The 21,287-nt window shown below is 28.6% G+C and overlaps 6 protein-coding genes across 9 annotated transcripts; 3 read left to right on the top strand and 3 right to left on the bottom strand.

Annotated features, from left to right (window-relative positions):
* Positions 1-356: 356 nt before the first annotated feature.
* LOC126924111 (DNA-directed RNA polymerase II subunit RPB2) lies at positions 357-5,094 on the top strand. Its single transcript, XM_050738235.1, has 5 exons — positions 357-614; positions 880-3,500; positions 3,572-3,914; positions 4,005-4,263; positions 4,342-5,094. Exons 1-5 carry the CDS (start codon positions 596-598, stop codon positions 4,625-4,627), a joined length of 3,528 nt encoding a protein of 1,175 aa, XP_050594192.1. The 5' UTR covers positions 357-595; the 3' UTR covers positions 4,628-5,094.
* A 183-nt stretch (positions 5,095-5,277) lies between these two features.
* On the bottom strand, positions 5,278-6,988 carry LOC126924138 (E3 ubiquitin-protein ligase TM129). The gene is made up of 6 exons (XM_050738304.1): positions 6,635-6,988; positions 6,302-6,563; positions 6,033-6,222; positions 5,741-5,935; positions 5,507-5,655; positions 5,278-5,415 (listed from the first exon to the last, which is right to left on the bottom strand). The coding sequence occupies exons 1-6, from the start codon at positions 6,834-6,836 to the stop codon at positions 5,298-5,300; spliced, it is 1,116 nt and encodes a 371-aa protein (XP_050594261.1). The 5' UTR covers positions 6,837-6,988; the 3' UTR covers positions 5,278-5,297.
* A 215-nt stretch (positions 6,989-7,203) lies between these two features.
* LOC126924105 (adhesion G protein-coupled receptor A3) lies at positions 7,204-14,085 on the top strand. 4 transcript variants are annotated; one of them, XM_050738226.1, is made up of 14 exons: positions 7,204-7,401; positions 7,689-7,895; positions 8,004-8,147; positions 8,241-8,312; positions 8,398-8,469; positions 8,631-8,702; positions 8,777-8,860; positions 8,953-9,282; positions 9,359-9,495; positions 9,555-10,391; positions 10,468-10,714; positions 10,773-11,066; positions 11,139-12,345; positions 12,416-12,646. In XM_050738226.1, the coding sequence occupies exons 2-14, from the start codon at positions 7,711-7,713 to the stop codon at positions 12,494-12,496; spliced, it is 3,762 nt and encodes a 1,253-aa protein (XP_050594183.1). In that variant the 5' UTR covers positions 7,204-7,401; positions 7,689-7,710; the 3' UTR covers positions 12,497-12,646. The 4 variants fall into 4 exon arrangements, with proteins under 4 accessions (XP_050594183.1, XP_050594180.1, XP_050594181.1 ...); XM_050738223.1 differs by having other exon boundaries at positions 11,139-14,085; XM_050738224.1 differs by lacking the exon at positions 8,398-8,469 and having other exon boundaries at positions 11,139-14,085.
* LOC126924137 (oxygen-dependent coproporphyrinogen-III oxidase) lies at positions 13,737-16,176 on the bottom strand. Its single transcript, XM_050738302.1, has 2 exons — positions 16,028-16,176; positions 13,737-15,728 (listed from the first exon to the last, which is right to left on the bottom strand). The coding sequence occupies exon 2, from the start codon at positions 15,720-15,722 to the stop codon at positions 14,565-14,567; it is 1,158 nt and encodes a 385-aa protein (XP_050594259.1). The 5' UTR covers positions 15,723-15,728; positions 16,028-16,176; the 3' UTR covers positions 13,737-14,564.
* Positions 16,177-16,246: 70 nt separating this feature from the next.
* LOC126924129 (serine--tRNA ligase, mitochondrial) lies at positions 16,247-18,969 on the top strand. Its single transcript, XM_050738286.1, has 4 exons — positions 16,247-16,395; positions 16,505-17,235; positions 17,372-17,539; positions 17,626-18,969. Exons 1-4 carry the CDS (start codon positions 16,333-16,335, stop codon positions 17,945-17,947), a joined length of 1,284 nt encoding a protein of 427 aa, XP_050594243.1. The 5' UTR covers positions 16,247-16,332; the 3' UTR covers positions 17,948-18,969.
* Positions 18,341-21,255, bottom strand: LOC126924131 (protein krasavietz). Its single transcript, XM_050738288.1, has 8 exons — positions 21,100-21,255; positions 20,475-20,546; positions 20,123-20,403; positions 19,737-20,041; positions 19,376-19,619; positions 19,087-19,306; positions 18,843-19,004; positions 18,341-18,782 (listed from the first exon to the last, which is right to left on the bottom strand). Exons 2-7 carry the CDS (start codon positions 20,533-20,535, stop codon positions 18,853-18,855), a joined length of 1,263 nt encoding a protein of 420 aa, XP_050594245.1. The 5' UTR covers positions 20,536-20,546; positions 21,100-21,255; the 3' UTR covers positions 18,341-18,782; positions 18,843-18,852.
* Positions 21,256-21,287: the final 32 nt, after the last annotated feature.

Below are 21,287 nucleotides of genomic sequence, written 5' to 3'. Positions count from 1 at the left end.
ACACCGAAAAGATTGTATATATATAATAAACATTTCATAAAATGAATATTTTATTTACACGATATGCTAACTTTATGCGGAAATATGTAAACTCGAGTATGCGATGAATATAGACCAAGTCAGAGTCACGTTCTATTGGTAGCTTTACATGTAGCGATCGCTAAAAACTGTCTGTCCAACGCATAGTCGTATATGTAACCGTGGTTCAACGGTACGAGGCAGTAAATACTCGACTAGTGACATTCGATTATCACTAGTCGGCAGCCAATAGCAAACGCAGCAATCAAATTTCGTTAACATTTACTGTCTCATCTCTAGTCTTATTGGATCTAGGACATAGGAATATAGGGACCACGGACAGAAGGGAAATTTCCTCCCTGCCACGGACCGTGACGCCAAGCAAATAATAACTGGCGCAAAGGGAGCGGGTGAAACTATTTCCGGGAATAAAAAACGTTGCAGTAGGGGCCACATTGGTGATTGGTTTACAATTGTCTAAAAATATTTAAATTGCACCACGGATAATACCGAACAAGTATAAAATTTATAATACTCTGCATTTGTTAACATTATATAAAATTATCATAACCACAACATGTATTCTCTGGAAGATGGTAAGAATTTATACTGATGTTAATATGTAAAAATATCGATCATATAAGAAATTTAATTTTTTTTAATATTTGTATTATTTATTCAAAATTATGATATAACGTTATACCTAACCTACAAACACATATTTTATTTTTTACCTCTTTATAGGAAAGTGCATTATTTTTCTCATTTCGTAATTTATGTGCTTCAATGTTATATAAATTATAAAATTATTAATCTTAATAACTGCTGAAAATTATGACTAAATATATCTTTTTTTTTTAGATCAATACGATGATGAAGATGCAGAAGAAATTTCGTCAAAACTTTGGCAGGAAGCCTGTTGGATTGTTATTAATGCCTATTTTGATGAAAAAGGTCTTGTGAGACAACAACTTGACAGTTTTGATGAATTTATTGAAATGTCAGTTCAAAGAATTGTTGAAGACTCACCACAAATTGATTTACAAGCAGAAGCACAACATACTTCGGGCGAAATAGAAAATCCAGTTAGACACTTATTGAAATTTGAACAAATTTATTTGTCTAAGCCTACACATTGGGAAAAAGATGGAGCTCCATCTCCTATGATGCCTAATGAGGCAAGACTAAGAAATTTGACATATTCTGCACCACTGTATGTAGATATAACTAAAACAATTGTAAAAGATGGAGAAGATCCTATTGAAACTCAACATCAAAAGACATTTATAGGAAAAATTCCAATTATGTTAAGATCAAAATATTGTTTACTTGCTGGTTTATCTGATCGTGATTTAACAGAATTGAATGAATGTCCATTAGATCCTGGAGGCTATTTTATTATTAATGGTTCAGAGAAAGTACTGATTGCACAAGAAAAAATGGCAACAAATACAGTTTATGTATTTAGCATGAAAGACGGTAAATATGCATATAAATCAGAAATTCGATCTTGTCTGGAACATAGTTCACGTCCTACATCTACATTGTGGATTAATATGATGGCAAAGAGTGGAGCTAGTATTAAAAAGTCTGCTATAGGTCAACGTATTATTGCAATTATTCCATATATTAAACAAGAAATTCCTATTATGATTGTATTCCGTGCACTTGGATTTGTAGCTGATCGCGATATTTTAGAACATATCATATATGATTTTGATGATCCTGAAATGATGGAAATGGTAAAACCTTCCTTAGATGAGGCATTTGTAATACAAGAACAAAACGTGGCTCTAAATTTTATTGGTACTAGAGGTGCAAGACCTGGAGTAACTAAAGAAAAGCGTATTAAATATGCTAGAGAAATTTTACAAAAGGAGATGCTTCCACATGTCGGCATAAGTGATTTTTGTGAAACCAAAAAGGCTTACTTTCTTGGGTACATGGTGCACCGTTTATTATCAGCCTCTTTAGGTCGAAGAGAATTAGACGATCGAGATCATTATGGTAATAAAAGATTAGACCTAGCTGGTCCATTATTGGCATTCTTATTTAGAGGGTTATTTAAAAATTTAATGAAAGAAGTGCGATTGTATGCACAGAAGTTCATAGATAGGGGAAAAGATTTTAACCTTGAACTTGCCATAAAAACTAAAATTATTACTGATGGATTAAGATACTCACTTGCTACAGGAAATTGGGGAGATCAAAAAAAGGCTCATCAAGCTAGAGCTGGTGTATCACAAGTATTGAACAGGTTAACATTTGCATCAACACTATCACATTTAAGAAGAGTGAATTCTCCAATTGGAAGAGATGGAAAATTGGCCAAGCCGCGTCAATTACATAATACGTTATGGGGTATGTTATGTCCTGCAGAAACCCCTGAAGGTGCTGCAGTTGGTCTAGTAAAAAATTTAGCATTGATGGCTTACATTAGCGTTGGATCTCAACCTTCACCAATTCTTGAATTCTTAGAAGAATGGTCCATGGAAAATTTAGAAGAAATTGCACCAAGTGCAATAGCTGATGCAACAAAAATATTCGTAAATGGTTGTTGGGTTGGTATTCACAGAGACCCAGATCAATTAATGGCTACTTTACGTAAATTAAGAAGACAAATGGACATTATTGTATCAGAAGTATCTATGATAAGAGATATTAGAGATCGTGAAATCAGAATATATACAGATGCAGGAAGAATCAGTAGGCCTTTATTAATTGTTGAAGGACAAACCTTACTATTAAAGAAAAGACATATTGATATGTTAAAAGAAAGAGATTACAATAATGATGGCTGGCAAGAATTAGTTGGTAGCGGAGTTGTTGAATATATTGATACTTTAGAAGAGGAAACTGTTATGATTGCAATGTCCCCTGAAGACTTGAGACAAGAAAAGGAATATGCATATTGTACAACATATACACATTGTGAAATTCATCCAGCAATGATTCTGGGAGTGTGTGCCTCTATTATTCCATTCCCTGATCACAATCAAAGTCCAAGAAATACTTATCAAAGTGCTATGGGTAAACAAGCTATGGGAGTATATATTACAAACTTTCATGTTCGAATGGATACTTTGGCACATGTACTATATTATCCTCATAAACCTTTAGTGACTACCAGATCTATGGAATACCTTAGATTTCGTGAACTTCCAGCTGGAATTAACAGTATAGTTGCTATATTATGTTATACTGGTTATAATCAAGAAGACAGTGTCATTTTAAATGCTAGTGCTGTTGAGAGAGGTTTCTTTAGATCTGTATTCTATAGATCCTATAAAGATTCAGAATCCAAGAGAATTGGAGATCAAGAAGAGCAATTTGAAAAACCTACACGCCAAACTTGTCAAGGGATGCGTAATGCTATTTATGATAAATTAGATGATGATGGAATTATTGCTCCTGGAATTCGCGTATCAGGAGATGATGTAGTTATAGGTAAAACTATTACTCTTCCAGAAGCAGATGATGAGGTATGTAATCATATAGGAATTATAATAATCAAATTTATTTATATCTTCTCATATCCTATTAATATTTACAGTTAGATAGTACAACAAAACGTTTTACAAAACGAGATGCATCAACCTTTTTACGTAATAGTGAAACTGGAATAGTAGATCAAGTAATGTTAACTTTGAACAGTGAAGGATATAAATTTTGTAAAATACGCGTACGCAGCGTTCGTATTCCACAAATTGGTGATAAATTTGCTTCTCGGCATGGACAAAAAGGTACTTGTGGAATTCAATACAGACAAGAAGATATGCCATTTTCATGTGAAGGTCTCACGCCAGACATTATAATTAATCCTCATGCTATCCCATCGCGTATGACTATTGGTCACTTAATTGAGTGTATACAGGGTAAAGTGTCTGCTAATAAAGGTATTTATTTGTTTTTATTCTTATCAACATAAGTATTATATAAAATGAATAGTATATTCAATAAGTTAATTATAATATATTTTTTTGTAGGTGAAATTGGTGATGCTACTCCATTTAACGACGCTGTAAATGTACAGAAAATTTCTACACTTTTACAAGAATATGGTTATCAACTGAGAGGAAATGAAGTCATGTATAATGGTCATACTGGCCGCAAGATAAATGCCCAAGTCTTTTTAGGGCCAACTTATTATCAACGTTTGAAACATATGGTGGATGATAAAATTCATAGTAGAGCTCGGGGACCTGTACAAATTTTAGTTAGACAACCTATGGAAGGAAGAGCAAGGTAAATTATATATACTTCTTTTGTTCTTCATATTTATTTATTCATATTAATATTCATATATTAATATGTAATGTTCAGAGATGGAGGTTTACGATTTGGTGAAATGGAACGTGATTGTCAAATTTCCCATGGAGCTGCACAATTTCTAAGGGAACGTTTATTCGAAGTATCAGATCCATATCGGATACATATATGTAACTTTTGTGGTTTAATCGCAATAGCCAATTTGAGGAATAATACATTTGAATGCAAAGGATGTAAAAACAAAACACAAATTTCTCAAATTAGGCTACCATATGCGGCAAAATTACTTTTCCAAGAACTTATGGCTATGAATATTGCTCCCCGATTAATGGTCGCATAAATATTGACATACCTAATGTTTCCATGGTATTAGACAATAGGAGTGTGAAAAATATCAAAATACCGATTCGGAATGGGTCGGGAAAATTCAGGTAGGCTCGGGCAAATCGACAATTTGAAATCGAATCGGATTGGCAGTAAACAGACGCTTCCGTCCTCGCTTAATAGTTTGATCTCCAATTCTCGAACTAATCATACTTGAATTTTTCTAACCCATCCTGAAGTTTTAGTTGCCGAATCTTGCACACCCCTATTAGCCATACACTTTAACATCATAATCAAGATGTAATAATATACGACATACTTAATTTCAAATTATTTCTAATAAATATCAAACGTATCTTTTACTGTCAGTAATTTTATATATTTTACTAAAATATATAAGATTATGTAATTATTGATTTCCTAATATAATATTATGTTTAAGATATCAATATATGGACTTAATAAAAACTTTAATAAATAAAACTAATATTCCTTATATCACATATCACAATGAATCATAAAAGATATGATTTAACCATTATATTGTTTTACTGCTTACTTTTTCTACCCATTTATTCTAATATAGTTATTATTATTATTATTCATTGCTGTTACTAGGTAAAATATGTTATGTAACGAAGATAACTTTAAAAATATAATCATGTATTAAAATATTAGTTTTATATTTAAATTGACTGTATAAGACATACATCTAAAATACAAAATCGTGCTCTGCATACTGGACAAGTACATTTAGAAGATAACCATGTTTCAGGTGCATTTTCATCTTGTCTTGATGCAAACCTATAATAAATATTTTTAATAATATACCTACATTATATATATATCACAATACTAACCATTTAATATATATATATATATATCACATACTAACCATTTTGCCATACATTCTATGCACCACATTGGACGACAGTAACATACCATGCAGTCTTCAGGATTTCCACTTCCTATACCACTACTACATTGTTTATGTAATTTTACATTTGACAAAGCTTGCATACATCCTATACATTGACTTAATTCCTTTAAACATTTTTATAGTATAATTAGGTTTTATTTATTCAAATAAAATATTAAATTTGTGAAAAAATAAATAAAATACACATACCTCTGCATATCCATAATGTGGATTTTCTTGTACATGTTCTTTAAAATTATCAATAAATTTATCAAGTAAAGTTTTATGAAATGTAATGTTTTGTAATATAGTGATGGGACGAGAGACTTTGTCTTGCAGATTTTTAAAATCAAATACATTTAATCGTATGTCAAAAGGCTGTGATCCTGTTCTAGTAGGTTTTACCTACACATCAATGGAACTTCAATTAATGAGAGATAAAGTCCTATTAAAAAATCAAAAATTCCTAGGGTAAAGACTAACTTAGAATAACAAAATATACCTCAATATTAATAAACTGAACTTCTCCTCCTGTCACAGGTGACATTTCATGAGTGTCACTTCTATTAACTATTAAAGCTGTATCACTCTGATGGGCTACCATTATTGTATAAGGTAGAACTTTAATTATCCAATTATCAGTAGCTATTACGCATGTTATACTATTTGTAGTAAGTATTATCTTATCTATTCTAAAATAAAATATTAATGATTGAATTATCTTCAGGAATAATATATTACAAAAATAATCTCTTCAGTTTAATATATAACCTTTGATATTCTACATTAATATCAGAAGCTACTGTAGTCCATGGTATACTGTTATTATTGTTATTGCTGTTACAGTAAACTGCAAGATTTTTTGCTATAGGATGCTTACTCCAATTATTCATTGACCATATTAAAATTTTAGATAAAGTATATAGTGGTATCAATATAGAACAAGTAACAAATATTGACCATAAATTGACATGACTTAATAATACATTGACAGCGTCTATGTGTCCAAACAGAATTAAACCAAACGCATAACCTAATTAAAAGAAAAACTTATTTTAACAAGCAGTACAACATTTAGAATAAGAGAAAAATAAATATATTTACCAAACGGGAGCATAGAATATATAAGTAACGTAATGACACTTTTTCTTATGTGATATTGCACAAAAAATTCATTTTCACTGCCTAACAAATTCGAAAATATATCTTTTATGGTTAGACCGGCTGATACAAATTCTGTAGGTGGATATATGATACATCCTGACATTAGAATATAAAACAAAGTATAAAACAAAAAGGCAGACATTTTTTATAAAATATGTTTCCAATTGTATATTTTCACCTTTTTGCTTGATGTTTACAGACTTTTACATATATATATATCTGATATTTAATGATTAAATACTTTACTTCATCAACAATATTTAAAGAGTAATTACAGGTTAGATTCAACTATTATGACGAATCCTTATGAAAATTGTTATTTTTCAAAACAACTTAAATCTTTATGAATATTTGTTATTACATAAACATTAATGCGATATTTTAAGGTAGATATTACCTTATAATACGTCTCAAAAGTGATTTTTTAAATCTGTATTATAACAAATAAAATAAAAATAATTCTTTCTTAAAATATATACGTAATATGTGAAAATCAGCCTATAATTAATTCTAGATACAGATATGCATGTATATAGTCAATAGTTTATGACTATGACAATACGTAAGTTGTCTTTTATTGTTATGGGAAGTGTGTACAAATATCCGTAAGCTTGTTCTCTTATAATTATGTTTACAGTTATCAAATAATTATAATATATGGCGTATAACATTAAAACAATATGATAAATAAGATTTCTTTCATAGTCGTAAGTATTTAACGTTTATGTATAAATTCATTGTTTATACTTACATGAAATCATTCTATTATGTGTTCTCATTTTTATATTAAAATATTATAAATTATGAATGAAAATTATATGTTTGGTTTTACAAGAATTTTGCTTGAAATTTTGAATTCTGTTCAAATATATAATAATTGTATCAATGTTTTATATATTTCAATGTTTATTTGCTTTTATAAATAATTTGTAAACATTAGTTTGTTAAGTTACTAATTTCGATTTTCGTATTAATTAAAATTGATATTCTTTAGGTAAAAATCTGCCTTTTTTAAAATGAGAGCTATTTTATTGTTTTTAATTTTAATTCAAACAAGAGGAGAAACAATCCAGACATGTCCAAAGTATTGCACATGTAAACTTGGTGCACAAGCAGAATGGCTACGTATTAAATGTAGTAATGAATTGCAGAACATTAGGGATATCAATCTTGATAGTGTCAGCGTGGAATTAGTTCAATTGTAAGATTATAATACTAATTGTACTATTATCACTTATTCTATAGCACACAGACTATACTAATACTTATTTTTAGTTATAATATTTTTATTGTACTTAATATATTTCAGAGATTTGAGCAAGAATGATATTTATGCTATTGAAGCTAATATATTTAAGAATTTGACAAATTTGAAACGTTTGAACTTATCGCAAAATGATATAACTTTTATTGGTGAAAATTCTTTTGATGGTCTTGGAAATTTAGAGAGATTGTAAGAATATTAATATATTTGTTATTACTATGAATTATACATTATTTATTATTGAATATATTAATGCTATAAATATATTCAATTTTTATTCAGGGATTTAAGTAAAAATCAAATTTCAACTATAGATGCTCATACATTTAGCAAGTTGCCAAACTTGAAAAGGCTGTAAGTTTACAGATTTTGTAAAATATATTGATGTATATTTTTATGTATATTCTTTTATCTTACATATTATTTACTTGATTATTAGTGATTTGTCTGGCAACAACATAAGTGTGGTGAAACCATCATTATTTCATAATTTACTGGCTTTAGAACGCTTGTAAGTGAGTCTCTAGTTTCAATTTTTATTTATTTTCTTTATATTTGTTTTACTGATTATGTGTGTGCGTGCATGCGTACATGCGTGCACATATATACGTATAATTATACTCATGAGTATTAAAAAAAAAAAAAACATTGATCTATAAAAATATATTGCAGGAAATTAAACGAAAATAAATTAATAACTTTAATGGAGGGTACTTTTTATGGTCTAAAATCTTTAAAACAGTTGTAAGTAAGTTAAATATAATATATGAATTCATATAAATTGAATAAAGTTACTCAAATTTTAATTTATATTTCAGAGATTTATCTAACAATCCATGGAGATGTGACTGTGAATTATACTGGTTTAGTAATTGGATTCATAATAGTTCTATTAAATTAAAGTAATATATTTTTTAAATACAAAAATAGAGATATAGTAATTATATAGGATATAATGTGTATCATAGTGTAATAAGCTTTTGAAATATTTCAGTCCTGCCCCAAAATGTGTATCACCTGTAAATATCAAAGGTGAATTTGTGAAAAAATTAAAGTATTCAGAGAATATTCAATGTCAGTGGTTACCTCCCACAATTGAACTTCGGCCAGTTCATAATCAAGTAGTATTTGCTGGAGATTCTATAACTTTAAAATGCAGAGCACCTAGTATAACAGAAGATAGAAATGCAAGACTAAGTTGGTTGTGGTATCCTAATACTACTTCTGAAACTGTAGATTTAAATACATTTCTAGATCCACAAAAAAGTTTATCTAATATTAAAGTGGATAACAGATATCTTGCAGATAGTGGCATTGTGGACAGGTATTTTAGCATTTAATACATGTAGTGTAAATCAAAGCATTTATATATATGCATAGTAAAATTATAATTTTTATAGTTCTCTTAGTATTGTTCCTGTTAAAGAAGAACACAATGGCCAATGGAACTGTTTGTTAGTTTCTGTAAATGGTAATAGAACAAAAGCAATCAATGTAATAGTTATCTCTGAAGAAACTCGTTACTGTCCTCTAGCAGGTAAAATAAAATGTATACTTCAAATTTTAATATAAGTCTAATAAATTATTATGTTACAGTAACTAAAAATAATAAAGGTATTTATACATGGCCAAAAACTATAGTAGGATGGAGGGCAGAATTACCATGCGAAGGCAACCACTTATCAGGTTTAATGCAAATGCCTTTAAAAGCTTCTTATCAATGTAATATTACAGGATATTGGGAGAATTTAAACACAGAATTATGTCCTTACATATCACATATAACAAAAAGTTTAGAACAATTTTCTAAAGTTAATCTTTCACTTACAAGGATCAGTTTATTAGAAAGTGCAAAGAAATTCAAAAATTATACAGGAAATGCCATAAAAATAACCGATCCTATTGAAGTTGATTTCATAACTCAAACTATAGAAAATTACTTAAATTTTGTAACTGAAGAAAAAGAACTTGGTTCTATGTTGATTGAAGTCATTAGTACTCTGATTAATGTACCAAAGAATATTTTAAAAAAGGCTGAAATTTCCTTTAAATCTTGCACGCGACTAATAAAAGCTGTAGAAAAGATTATACAGTTTACTCCATCTATACAGTTTTACAAGAAAAACATGGCATTAGAAGAATTCAGAGTGAAACGTGATAGTTTTACAGGATTAATATGTACGTGGTATTCCAATAATAATCCAGAAATACGATTTTTACAATGTACAACAAACAATAGAACATCCCCAATTAATATAAAAGATAAAATAATTGAAGCATCAATACATCTACCTGCATCTTTATTACAATATTCACAAGAAGTTACTGCTCATCAATTAATGATTTCTGTATATAGCAATAGTAGATTGTTTCCTAAAATAATTAACAATGATAATATGGATATTCCATCATGTGTTATTGGAAGCAAGTTATGTATGTAATTAAAACTAACGTCAAAAATGTTTATTTAAAACGTAAAAATAATATAATAATATGAATCTTTTTTCAGATGGAATGTCAATACAAAATTTAACTGAGCCTGTATACATTATGTTAAAGGCACCTTTATACTACTACGCCGGAAAAAAATTATTACCCGTAGTTTGGGATGAAACATTAAATAAATCAGGAGGCTGGACAAGTGATGGTTGCTATTTAAGAAATGTATTAAACAACTTAATAATATTTCATTGCAATAGATTGGGATATTATGGCCTTTTACAAGATACTTCTACATTTGATTACAATGGTAACAGGTACGTATTTAATAAATTTTTATATTTATGAATTAATTTGTACTACTTCTATTTTCAGCATAAGCGGCGCCAAATTTAGGTATTCAAATCCAGCAATATATATTGGAAGTATTGCAACAGTAACATGTTTAGTTATTATGTCTGTTACATACATTGTCTGTTACACATCAATTGCTATGCCTAAAAAAGCAAAACATTGTGTTATTAATACTTGGTTTGCTATGGCATTATTATCATTTTTTTATAGTATTGGTATTTACCAAACAGAAAACATACCAATTTGTCAAGGTGTTGGTCTTATTCTGCATTACTTGTCTTTATGTTGTTTATTATGGATGGCAGTATTTGCAAGGTATATAATTAATCTTTACATTTTATAAGAACTATACAATGAACAAATATTAAAAGGTTAATTTGTTTACAGCAATATGTATAAAAAATTACCTAAACCAGATCTCGAAGATATTCCAGATAATGAACTTCAAGATCCACCAATACCGAAACCATTATTAGGACTGTATCTAGTTGGCTGGGGTATAGCTATGATCATTTGTGGTATATCTGGCGCAATAAATTTACGAGAATACGCTGGATATTCATATTGCTTTCTCACAACTGCTCCTGCTCTTGTTGCATTGTTTGTTCCAGCTGGATTTCTAATTGTGTATTTATCTATTTTTCATTTACTCATTAAATGTTCAATTCAAAATGTTGATATGAATGCTCAGTTGTCTGAAGGTACACAAGCAACGGAAAATATGGATTTAGAATTATTGGAACCCAATACAAATCTTTCTGTAGGCAGGAATAGTGCACGCAGTGCACAGACTGTTTTATCTGATATTGACGACTCAGAACATTCTCAAATAACTCAACTGAAGGGTCAAATTATTATTTTAATTTTATATTTAATATCATGGATTACTGCAGCAGCAGCTATAACAAAACCATTAAGTGCATACATTTCGTTTGATGAAACTATATTTGCTACTTTATATTCCCTTTTTTCTAGTTCACTTGGAATTTTCATCTTCTTTTTTTATGGGATTGCACGAAATGATGTTAGGTCACAATGGTTAAAAATGGGTTGCTGGTTTCAAAAACGAAAGAATCAATGTTGTCGAACAAGAAGTATCTCTGATGCAAATCCTGTAATAGCAACGCAATCATTAGTACAAAATTTAGTACCTCCAATGTCTAATTCTCAGGCTACTCAAGTTACATCTGATTCAAATTCCATTGGTTCATCCAGATACACCAATAGGTCGCAAACTTATAATGCGTTTAAAGTTACAGATATTATAACCAGTCAAGAAGTTTCACCTGTTGGTAGAAAAATGACCAATGTGAACTTAGTTGTATTACATCGACAGCAATACAGATCTGATAATTCTGTAACAACATATATTGAACCAACTTGTGTTGAAATGTTTTATAATCCTCATCAAAGTGGAGTTGCTAGAAAATTTTTTAGAAAACAACGTCGTCATACAAAAAATAATAATCTTGGTCCTCGAAAACAAGGTGATGGCGGTGCTATGAGTGATGCTGGTAGTTGCATTTCTGTACCACGATCTACTACAAAATTAGATAGTAATATAGACCAAACCATCTTAAGTAGCAGTGCGAAAGTAAATAATACGAATATCCATGTTGAGTTAAATCCAATAAATGACATTAAAAACGTTAATATACTCTCAGATAGCGGTGGTAGTATCTCAGAGGAAAGAAATGTTCCAGTGCGATTTGTTATTGGTCAAGAAGGTCTTTTTGGAAATGTAAGAAAAGTTAATAATAACTGTAGATTACACGATTCTTTAAACACAGTATCAAACTCTGCAAGGAATAATTGCCAAAAAGTAGAATTACTGAGTATAACTTTACATGACTCAGACATGGACATCAAAACTGATGAAGAAAAACATCTGCAAAGTGTTTCACAACAATGTAGTTTAGAATATAGCTCGGAAATAGAATCTATTACTCAGATGACTAGTGAAAAAAGCGATCATAATTTACCAGAAGTTTATGAAACTGTAGATGCCATTGTGGACCCAAAATGGTTAAAAAAAGACTGTCAAAGTATGAATGAATTTCATGGAGTAGAAGAGCGGCGGTTTAATGCCACTTCAAAATGGTTAACTCATTCTAATAGCATGCACTGTCTTCCAATAGAAACTGTGAAACCATTAAAGAATAATTTTTGTAATTCATTAAATGACATCACATCCCTTACTAGCTTAAAAAAATGTGAATATCTGAAATCATTTACAGACTTACAAAATATTACAAATTCAAATTTATGTGATAAAAGTCGCCTATCTCAAAAATCATTTAACAAATTAGAATCACCTTTCCCTAAAGTAAATAGTGCAGTTAAAGATAATTTACATAAATTAATGCAGACTACATATATTACATCTACAAGAAATACTGAATGTGCCTCTAATGTGTGCACTGATGGATTGAGATCTAAACAAAAATTAATCAGTTCTATGATTGATATGACATCACTTATGCATAGTTCTTGTAATATTGTAAAAAATTTAGATTCAAACAATGAAGTAGAGAGCTTAAACAGACAACAAAATATACAGAATATTGAAACTAGTAAAACACATTTAAATAATCCGAATACTTATCTACAAATAGTAAAAAAAGAAACAAGTGTTTAATCTAGTTTTGCTTATATAAAACACGTAACATATTTATATCATATAGGAATTTCGTCTAACAGAGTAAAATAATTTTTTGCTAATATTTACATTTTTATAATATTCGAAGAAATACTTATCTTACTCTGCTTTATTAATTTATCTACAAAACATAGTTCCTATACATAAAAATGTTTTACAAAAATGTTTCATCTGTTTCTACATCTCTACTAATCTTTTTACTTCTTTTAAATGTCGAATATCTTTCATTCATTTTTATTCGTGTATATATATATATATACACATCCACGCGCGCGCGAATATATATACATATATATATACGAGATATATATGAAACATTCATTAAATTGTTTGTTAGATGTGTATTTATTCAGAGAGAATTGTACATAATTAATACAAATAACTCCATATTTTTGTGAATTTTAAAATACTCTTCCTTTTTTGTTTTGTATATATATTGTTCTGTAAAAAGAGTGATTGAGAATTACATAACTGAAATCATTACATTTATTGAAATCTGCTTCCTTCATATATCATTTAGATTTAAAGAATATTTTATATTTAATTTAATCGAATTTCTACCAATGATTTTTTGTACAATAAATTTTTGTTATTATTTTCATAATTACATATGTAATTTATAATATATATTCTAAGACTGAATATTTTACTAAATAAATTTGAGAACACATCAAATTTGTCATCATTTGTCTTTTTATACATCTAAAATAATTTGAGAAGATCCATATTATTATATTTAAGGTATATAATGTTTAAAATAATATTAAAAGATATAATACGTGCACATATAAGCACCTAGACTGTATAGAGTTATAATGTATAAGAATATTACTTTCATATAAAGTATATCAAAATAATAGGTACAATTTTTATACATAATTTATAGTTTATACAGTATTTAATTCCTTAAATATAAAGTTTATACATGTAACTCTTTTCTTATACTTGAAAATATATTTAAATGGTTTAAAAATATGGCCTTATTTTATATTTTAATTTGCATTTTTTTCATTAACATTCTATTTGTGCAAAATTATACAAAATACTTGTAAACAAAATAGGAAAAGATAATTAATTGCATCATTCAAAATTATTGCTACAAATTACAGCTTTAAGTTAAGAAATGATAGTTTCATTAAAAGATATTATTTATATTAGTTCAACCATTCCTTAGGGTTTCTTAATACATCAACAAGTTCTGCTTCTTTTGAACCAGGTTTTGGTTCATGCATATATTGCCAATTTGCAGACAAGGGCAAAGACATTAATATACTTTCATATCTTGCACCAGGTGTATATAAACCAAATTTTGTACCACGATCGTATATTAAGTTAAATTCAACATATCTTCCTCTACGTAATAATTGCCATTGTCTTTCACTGTATCCATATCCATCATCTTTATGTTTGTCAACTAATGGAATGTAAGAAGGAATAACAGCTTCTGCACAAGATTTTACAAATTGAAATGCTTCTTCTTGGCTAGGAGTATCAATGTCATCAAAAAAGATACCACCTACTCCTCTACGTTCTCCTCTATGTGTAATAAAAAAATAATCATCACACCATTTTTTATATTTTGAATAATATGAAGGATCATATTGATCACATGCAGCTTTTAAAGTACTATGAAAATGTTTTACATCATCCTCATTTAAGTAATAAGGTGTTAGATCTGTGCCACCTCCAAACCACCACTGAATTGAACCATCTGGATTTTCTACTTCAAAGTAACGATAGTTGAAATGTATTGTTGGAACCATGGGATTTCGAGGATGAATTACAGCACTTACACCAGCTGCAAAGAATGGTACAGATCCCTCTCCCATTTTTTTCCCACGTGCTCTCATTTGTTGTACTGCACCTGGTGGTAACATACCAGTAACGACAGATACATTTACTCCAGCTTTTTCAAAAACAACTCCATCTTGCAAAATACAAGTAATTCCTCCACCGCCTTCCTTCCTAATCCATCTGTCAACTTTAAAAGAATGGCCTGGTTCTTCTAAGGATTCCAAAGCTTTACAAAAGTCTGCTTGAGTTTTCATTACTAACAATTCCATTTTTGTTTTCATATCATCTTTCTTCTTTAATTTCTTTATGTCAGTAATAGGTTGTGCCATAAATTTTTTAATATCCAACTCATTTTGTGCTGCAAATATTGTGATTCCTGAACTACTATAAACCAAAATACTTGTGAATATACCAAAACCAATGTACTTGATGTTTTTGACCTTATATTGGATTGTATAATGTTTATGAAAAAAATGGCGTAAAGAAATCCAATTTTTTATTAATGTTCGTGGAATCATAGTTATCTGTAATTAGTAAATTAGAGTATTTTTAATTGCATGTTAACAAATTAGCAACTGAGAAAGTTAAGTTATGCTTTTTATTGAAGAATATATCATTTAGAAGATATTAAAATAAACTGTGCAAATTTTACAAATACATTAAATAAAAGAATTTATTTTTGGTTTTATTTTAAGTAAATTTGACGTTGCTATAAATAATGGATATTGATTATCGGATTTTGATAATTTATTATTAATCATAAATGAAGTAAAAGATTAAATGATAAAGTATTATAAAATAGTGTGATAATATCATTACTTACAGTTTTTCAGGCTTGAGGAATAACAGATCTCTTATCGAACTGCAGAATAGCAAATATATAATTATGTTGTGTGAAAACGGGAAATAAATTATCTTTTTAATAATGTTATAAATGTTGATAATATAATAAATCATCTATATAGCAAGGTGTCTTAAAGTAATTTTCAAACCTAATAAACATTTATAAATAGCATATGCATCAAAAAAGAGAAATGTGTATCATAGGTTAACTACTAACATAGAGATATATTGGTGTACACTTGATGCGTATATGTATTTTATAATTAATATTATTTTACTTCTAAAATGTGGTTCAAGAAACAATTTAGTCGATTTCTTAAATATCCTCAGTTTTATACAAGGACTTTGGTATGTTATTATTTTTGTTTACATATGTATATAATGTAAAAAGTATTTGGTTTATTTTTCTTTCCAGTTGCATATTAAATTATATGATTAACATATATATTCTTTACAGTATAGGACACAGTCAACACAATATAATGTAGACACAATAACACATATTCCAGAACCCGAATATAATATTGATTTTCTATGTAATCCATGTAATCGAGATATTATTTTTAATAATATAGCAGCAAGGAAAAGTATTGGAGATATTGATAAAATTCTTGAACTTTCAAAAAATCCAGAGTTAAAAAAGTCTCTTTTGCATGAGTTAAATAAAATACCAAATCAAACAGATCCAAAAGTATTATCTTATGGCGAAGAACCACAAATTTTAAAAGAATGCGGGCGTAATCCAGAATTTGATTTTGAACCACAAGAATTTTCAACATTAGTTACAAATTTAAAGGCATTCAAAAGTAAACAATTGGGGCCCTTAATAGGAACACGAGGTTACTTGTTCTTAGGAGATCTAGCAGAATTAGAAGAAGCATTAGTTCATTTTACAGTCAGAAAGTTAATGAAACATGGCTTTAAACTTATCTCTGTACCTGATATTATCCCTACTGAAGTTATAGAAAGATGTGGATTGATAATAGATAATGGAAGACACCTTGTATATAATTTAAGTCCTTTTTATGGAGAGAACTATAGTTTATCTGGAACAGCAGAAATGTCCTTAGCTTATAAAGTAATGAATACTGTATTTAGTTCAGAAGATTTACCACTAAAAATGGCTGCTGTAAGCAGGTGTTTTAGGGCTGAAATATCTAATCTTACACAAGAGAGAAGTATATACAGGTAAAAAATCATGTTACATATATTTTTAAATATATTTTATTAATATAATAATATATCTAACAACTGTTTCAATATTGGTAGTATAACAGTTACAGAAATATTATTTCTAATAAATAATTTTATCTATTCATATAAGGGTCCATCAATTTACAAAAGTTGAAATGTTTGTATGTTCAAAACATGAAGAGTCAGAATATCAGTTTCAAGAACTTCTGAATATTCAAGAAGATTTATTTTCTTCATTAAATTTATATTTTCGAATAATTGATATGCCAGCTCATGATTTAGGGTCTCCAGCATATAGGTATACAGTAGTATAATATTACATTATATATTGAACTACTTAGATTTTAAATTTCCTAATGTCACATTATCAATTTATATATTTAGGAAAGTAGATATGGAAGGATGGATGCCTGGAAGAAAATTATATGGAGAATTATCTAGTTGTAGTAATTGTACAGATTATCAGTCACGACGACTTCGTATAAAATATAAGACAAATAAGGGAGAAGTTTTACATGTTCATACTTTGAATGGAACTGCATGTGCTGTACCTCGCATGTTGATAGCACTTTGTGAAACACATCAAACAAAACATATGCGTATTCAAATCCCTGAAATTTTAATACCTTATATGGCAGGAAAGACACTTATTAAAAAACAACCAATTGCTAACATGAAACTCCATAAATACAAATCACAAATCTAATATGTAACTGTAACTGTACATGTAACATTTAATCTTCTCTGAAAACAGTTAAAGACAAGTAATAATTACATTTTTATTATTTTTGCCATTCATGAATGTAGAAGTATATATATGTAGGAATATTTACTTAAATATTTAGGCAATTTACATTAAAATAAATTATCTATTTATCAATGTATATAGAATTTTATCGTGCATAAGCCTAAATGCAATGAATAATAATAATTTATATAATTCTTATATTTATAATATACAAGAATAAAATTTGTAAAGAAATAAAAAATGATTTCCAATTATTATTAAGAAATTACTTGTTTCTAGTTAGTTGCTTTTATTTATATAAATTAAATAATATTATAGGAAATTAAACAGGATTCATAAAAAATTCAAATATTAAACACCACCTGACAATATATTTTCTAGAAACTAGTACAATATTATCATACAAAGAATGTGGGCTTGAAAATTATACATACACAGGGATAAAGATCTTTTCTTCATTAACTTGTTATTCTGTATATATTTTGCTGCGGTGTTATAAAAATGTAACACAAAATATTTTTTCTTAAAGTAATACAATTTAAAGACACTGTAAATTTTACAATTTATCTCTCTCGATAATCAGATGGTAATGTATTGTTTTTTATTCATTAACGGTTAAAAAATTGTATGTATTTGTGTATTGATATAGTGTATCGCAGAATGATACAAACTTTATTTTATCAAAATTTCCATTTATCAATACAGTCCAATTGCAGTTCATATCTTGATCCATTTCAAAAATTTTGGATGTAATCCAAATATATTATTTTTTAATAATGAAGCTTATATTATTCTGAAATATAAAAATGATATAAAGTCAAAAACAAAGCTGTAAAACCTTGATTAAACATACTTCTGTATTTTTAATCTTCTTCTTCTCCTGATTCAGATTCTTCTTCAGCATTCTGTAACCATTCAATGAATTTTTTCATTTGATCTAAGAACATCATTTTTCCTTTAACAGAGTGGCCTTCCTTATACCACTTCAAAATCACTTCTTCTGATATTACATCCGCTAAAATAAAATATGTTAAACAGAAAATGGACACAAACAGAGAAATTACTAATAAATGTATGTGTCAGCATTATAAACGTACTTTTATAAAATAGTAAAACAATTTTTTGGAAGACTTTCATAAAATTCATATTCTCATAACAAAATTCCTGAACCTTGAGAAGAAGTGCAAGCTCAGATCTGGCAGTGGTTGTAAAAACATCAAACAGTGGAGTATATATTTTTAAGTGCTTCAGTGCTTGATCAGCCACTAATTCTTCTTTTTTATTCCATTCAGCTTGACCCATTACTACAACCCAAATCTGCAAACAATTGTTAACAATTTTATTTAATTCTAATGTAATATAATAATATCATAAAACTATAATTACCAGGCCAATAACTTCATGCTCAGGAATACCACTCTTCTGTGCCATTTCTTTGAGATCAAGTATAATATCTTTCAAAGGACGATTATCAGCCAAATCATCCAATAACAGTTGTTGCAAGTCCCGTTTTGCTTCTTGACTTGCTTGAGCTTTATGTAATTTTACAATGTCTGCAAGACCAACAGCTTCAAATACAGATCGAAAATATTCTTCAGTTCGTTTATTAGGCGGTACAAATTCCATTAACCTGTTGATCAGTATTTAAAAAAAAAAAAAGAGAAAAAGAAAAAAGTAATGAGAATAAAACAAAAAAACTGATATAGATATAACAATGAACTTTATAAAGTTTGGAATTTTCTCATACCTTCCTTCAATATTTCCTTTTTTCAAAGCAGTCATTAAACTGGATAGACCTTTCTCCTGCCTCCAAGTGACAAAAACTTCTAATAAAAAGTCTAATGCTAAGTTGTCTTTAACCAGATGTTCATTAATTAAAACTGATAAAACAGTAGGTGGAACAGAACCATTGGATATCCACAGAGCTGTCATTCTAGCTAATTTTATCCTTTCCTTAGGAGTGAAGCCTTTCATAAAAACCAATACTTTTTTCATTTCTTCCTCAAACATTTTTTCCAAGTATTTATAACGTCTCATAAGTTTGATGAAAACCTATAAATAAGGTTATTTTCAAAGCCATTGTTAAAGTACATATCATGACAGCGTAAATATACATAAAACAAGATACGTCACTTGTTCAAAATTTCGCATAGATTCCATATCTTCTGGTTGTTCAAAAACACAAGCAGTGGTTTTTACTGGTTTATCACCATCTTGAGCAATAGAACCGCCTGGAACTAAAAGTCCACCAGCTATTAAGATGTCAAAGAGGTCCTCTCCATATCTGCGGTAATCTAATTTAGAGCCAGCTGCGTCCAAGTACTTTGAAATTGCATCTAAGTCGTTACCAGCCTTTTCCAAACCAAGTAAAATCGCATCTCGAAATCCCATAGGGTCATATTTTTCTTTTTCATCTAAAAAAATTCTTCATTATAATTTTCATTAAATATATTACCTAAGAAATCTTATATTTTCTGATGCATACCTCTTTTTCTGGTCTTTATGCGTTGACCTGATAATATTGGTTTTTCTATTTTTTGACTCATACAATACCTTTCTGAAATGGTAGAAATTTCAATAAATATGCTTTAAAATTTTTCGACTTTTTCGTAAATTAACGAAAATATATTTATAACATATACATATAAGTATATATGTAGCTATATATGCATATACATATATAGAATTGTTTGCCTTATGTTGTGTATTACTATTGACAAATTTTGAAAATCTTTTGACCTTTTATTTGTATATTAAGACAAAAATTTAATAAGATTGAGGATTGAGAAACTATAATGAGACCATAATGAGGTGGCATTTGACTTTAAATCTGTTGGCACTTCTTTGACAAATGGCGACTTTCATTAAATATATTCTATTACGTCAAAAATTCCTACTTATAAATTATTTTATAATAAAGATTAATAGCATTAAAATATACGTAAAAAATTCTACTTTTCAATTAGTTTATTACTCCTAAGGTTAAGGTCATGGGATGGAACCACGATGGCTGAAATTTATAAAAAAATTGAACCTTTTACAGAGATCAGGTTATATGAAAAGCGAACGAATATTGTTTAAATTTTAATGACTTTTACTTCTTAACTTACTTAGATGCACGTACAACTGTAGAACTACCCCTTTTCAGGCGTATAAGGATAATACGAAATATCTCAAAGAGGATTTTGAGTACTTGAGATCAGCGAAACCGAAGAGAATCAACTTGAAGAGAAGCCACAATTGACAGGGGAAAGATAGGATACTCGAATTTACATTTCGTAATGCGTTTTTAACGCCA

Source organism: Bombus affinis, chromosome 14, assembly GCF_024516045.1.
Source record: "Bombus affinis isolate iyBomAffi1 chromosome 14, iyBomAffi1.2, whole genome shotgun sequence".
Taxonomy (NCBI): Eukaryota; Metazoa; Arthropoda; class Insecta; order Hymenoptera; family Apidae; genus Bombus; species Bombus affinis.
This window is presented reverse-complemented; position numbering and strand designations above follow the sequence as displayed.

What these genes read in the sequence shown, in the direction of transcription:
- LOC126924111 (XM_050738235.1), top strand. An exon ending in TTCCAGAAGCAGATGATGAG is followed by an intron (nt 3,501 to 3,571) that starts GTATGTAATCAT and finishes TAATATTTACAG; the next exon opens with TTAGATAGTACAACAAAACG. An exon ending in TAAAGTGTCTGCTAATAAAG is followed by an intron (nt 3,915 to 4,004) that starts GTATTTATTTGT and finishes ATTTTTTTGTAG; the next exon opens with GTGAAATTGGTGATGCTACT.
- LOC126924129 (XM_050738286.1), top strand. Translation starts at nt 16,333, where the DNA reads ATGTGGTTCAAGAAACAATTTAGTCGATTTCTTAAATATCCTCAGTTT. An exon ending in CAAGAGAGAAGTATATACAG is followed by an intron (nt 17,236 to 17,371) that starts GTAAAAAATCAT and finishes TATTCATATAAG; the next exon opens with GGTCCATCAATTTACAAAAG. An exon ending in TTAGGGTCTCCAGCATATAG is followed by an intron (nt 17,540 to 17,625) that starts GTATACAGTAGT and finishes TTATATATTTAG; the next exon opens with GAAAGTAGATATGGAAGGAT.
- LOC126924131 (XM_050738288.1), bottom strand. Translation starts at nt 20,535, where the DNA reads ATGAGTCAAAAAATAGAAAAACCAATATTATCAGGTCAACGCATAAAG. An exon ending in CTATGCGAAATTTTGAACAA is followed by an intron (nt 20,042 to 20,122) that starts GTGACGTATCTT and finishes CCTTATTTATAG; the next exon opens with GTTTTCATCAAACTTATGAG. An exon ending in AAAGGAAATATTGAAGGAAG is followed by an intron (nt 19,620 to 19,736) that starts GTATGAGAAAAT and finishes ACTGATCAACAG; the next exon opens with GTTAATGGAATTTGTACCGC.
- LOC126924105 (XM_050738223.1), top strand. Translation starts at nt 7,711, where the DNA reads ATGAGAGCTATTTTATTGTTTTTAATTTTAATTCAAACAAGAGGAGAA. An exon ending in TTTGATTACAATGGTAACAG is followed by an intron (nt 10,715 to 10,772) that starts GTACGTATTTAA and finishes TTCTATTTTCAG; the next exon opens with CATAAGCGGCGCCAAATTTA. An exon ending in TGGATGGCAGTATTTGCAAG is followed by an intron (nt 11,067 to 11,138) that starts GTATATAATTAA and finishes ATTTGTTTACAG; the next exon opens with CAATATGTATAAAAAATTAC.
- LOC126924137 (XM_050738302.1), bottom strand. Translation starts at nt 15,722, where the DNA reads ATGATTCCACGAACATTAATAAAAAATTGGATTTCTTTACGCCATTTT.
- LOC126924138 (XM_050738304.1), bottom strand. Translation starts at nt 6,836, where the DNA reads ATGTCTGCCTTTTTGTTTTATACTTTGTTTTATATTCTAATGTCAGGA. An exon ending in TTCAGTTTATTAATATTGAG is followed by an intron (nt 5,936 to 6,032) that starts GTATATTTTGTT and finishes ATTGATGTGTAG; the next exon opens with GTAAAACCTACTAGAACAGG. An exon ending in ATAGAATGTATGGCAAAATG is followed by an intron (nt 5,416 to 5,506) that starts GTTAGTATGTGA and finishes TATTTATTATAG; the next exon opens with GTTTGCATCAAGACAAGATG.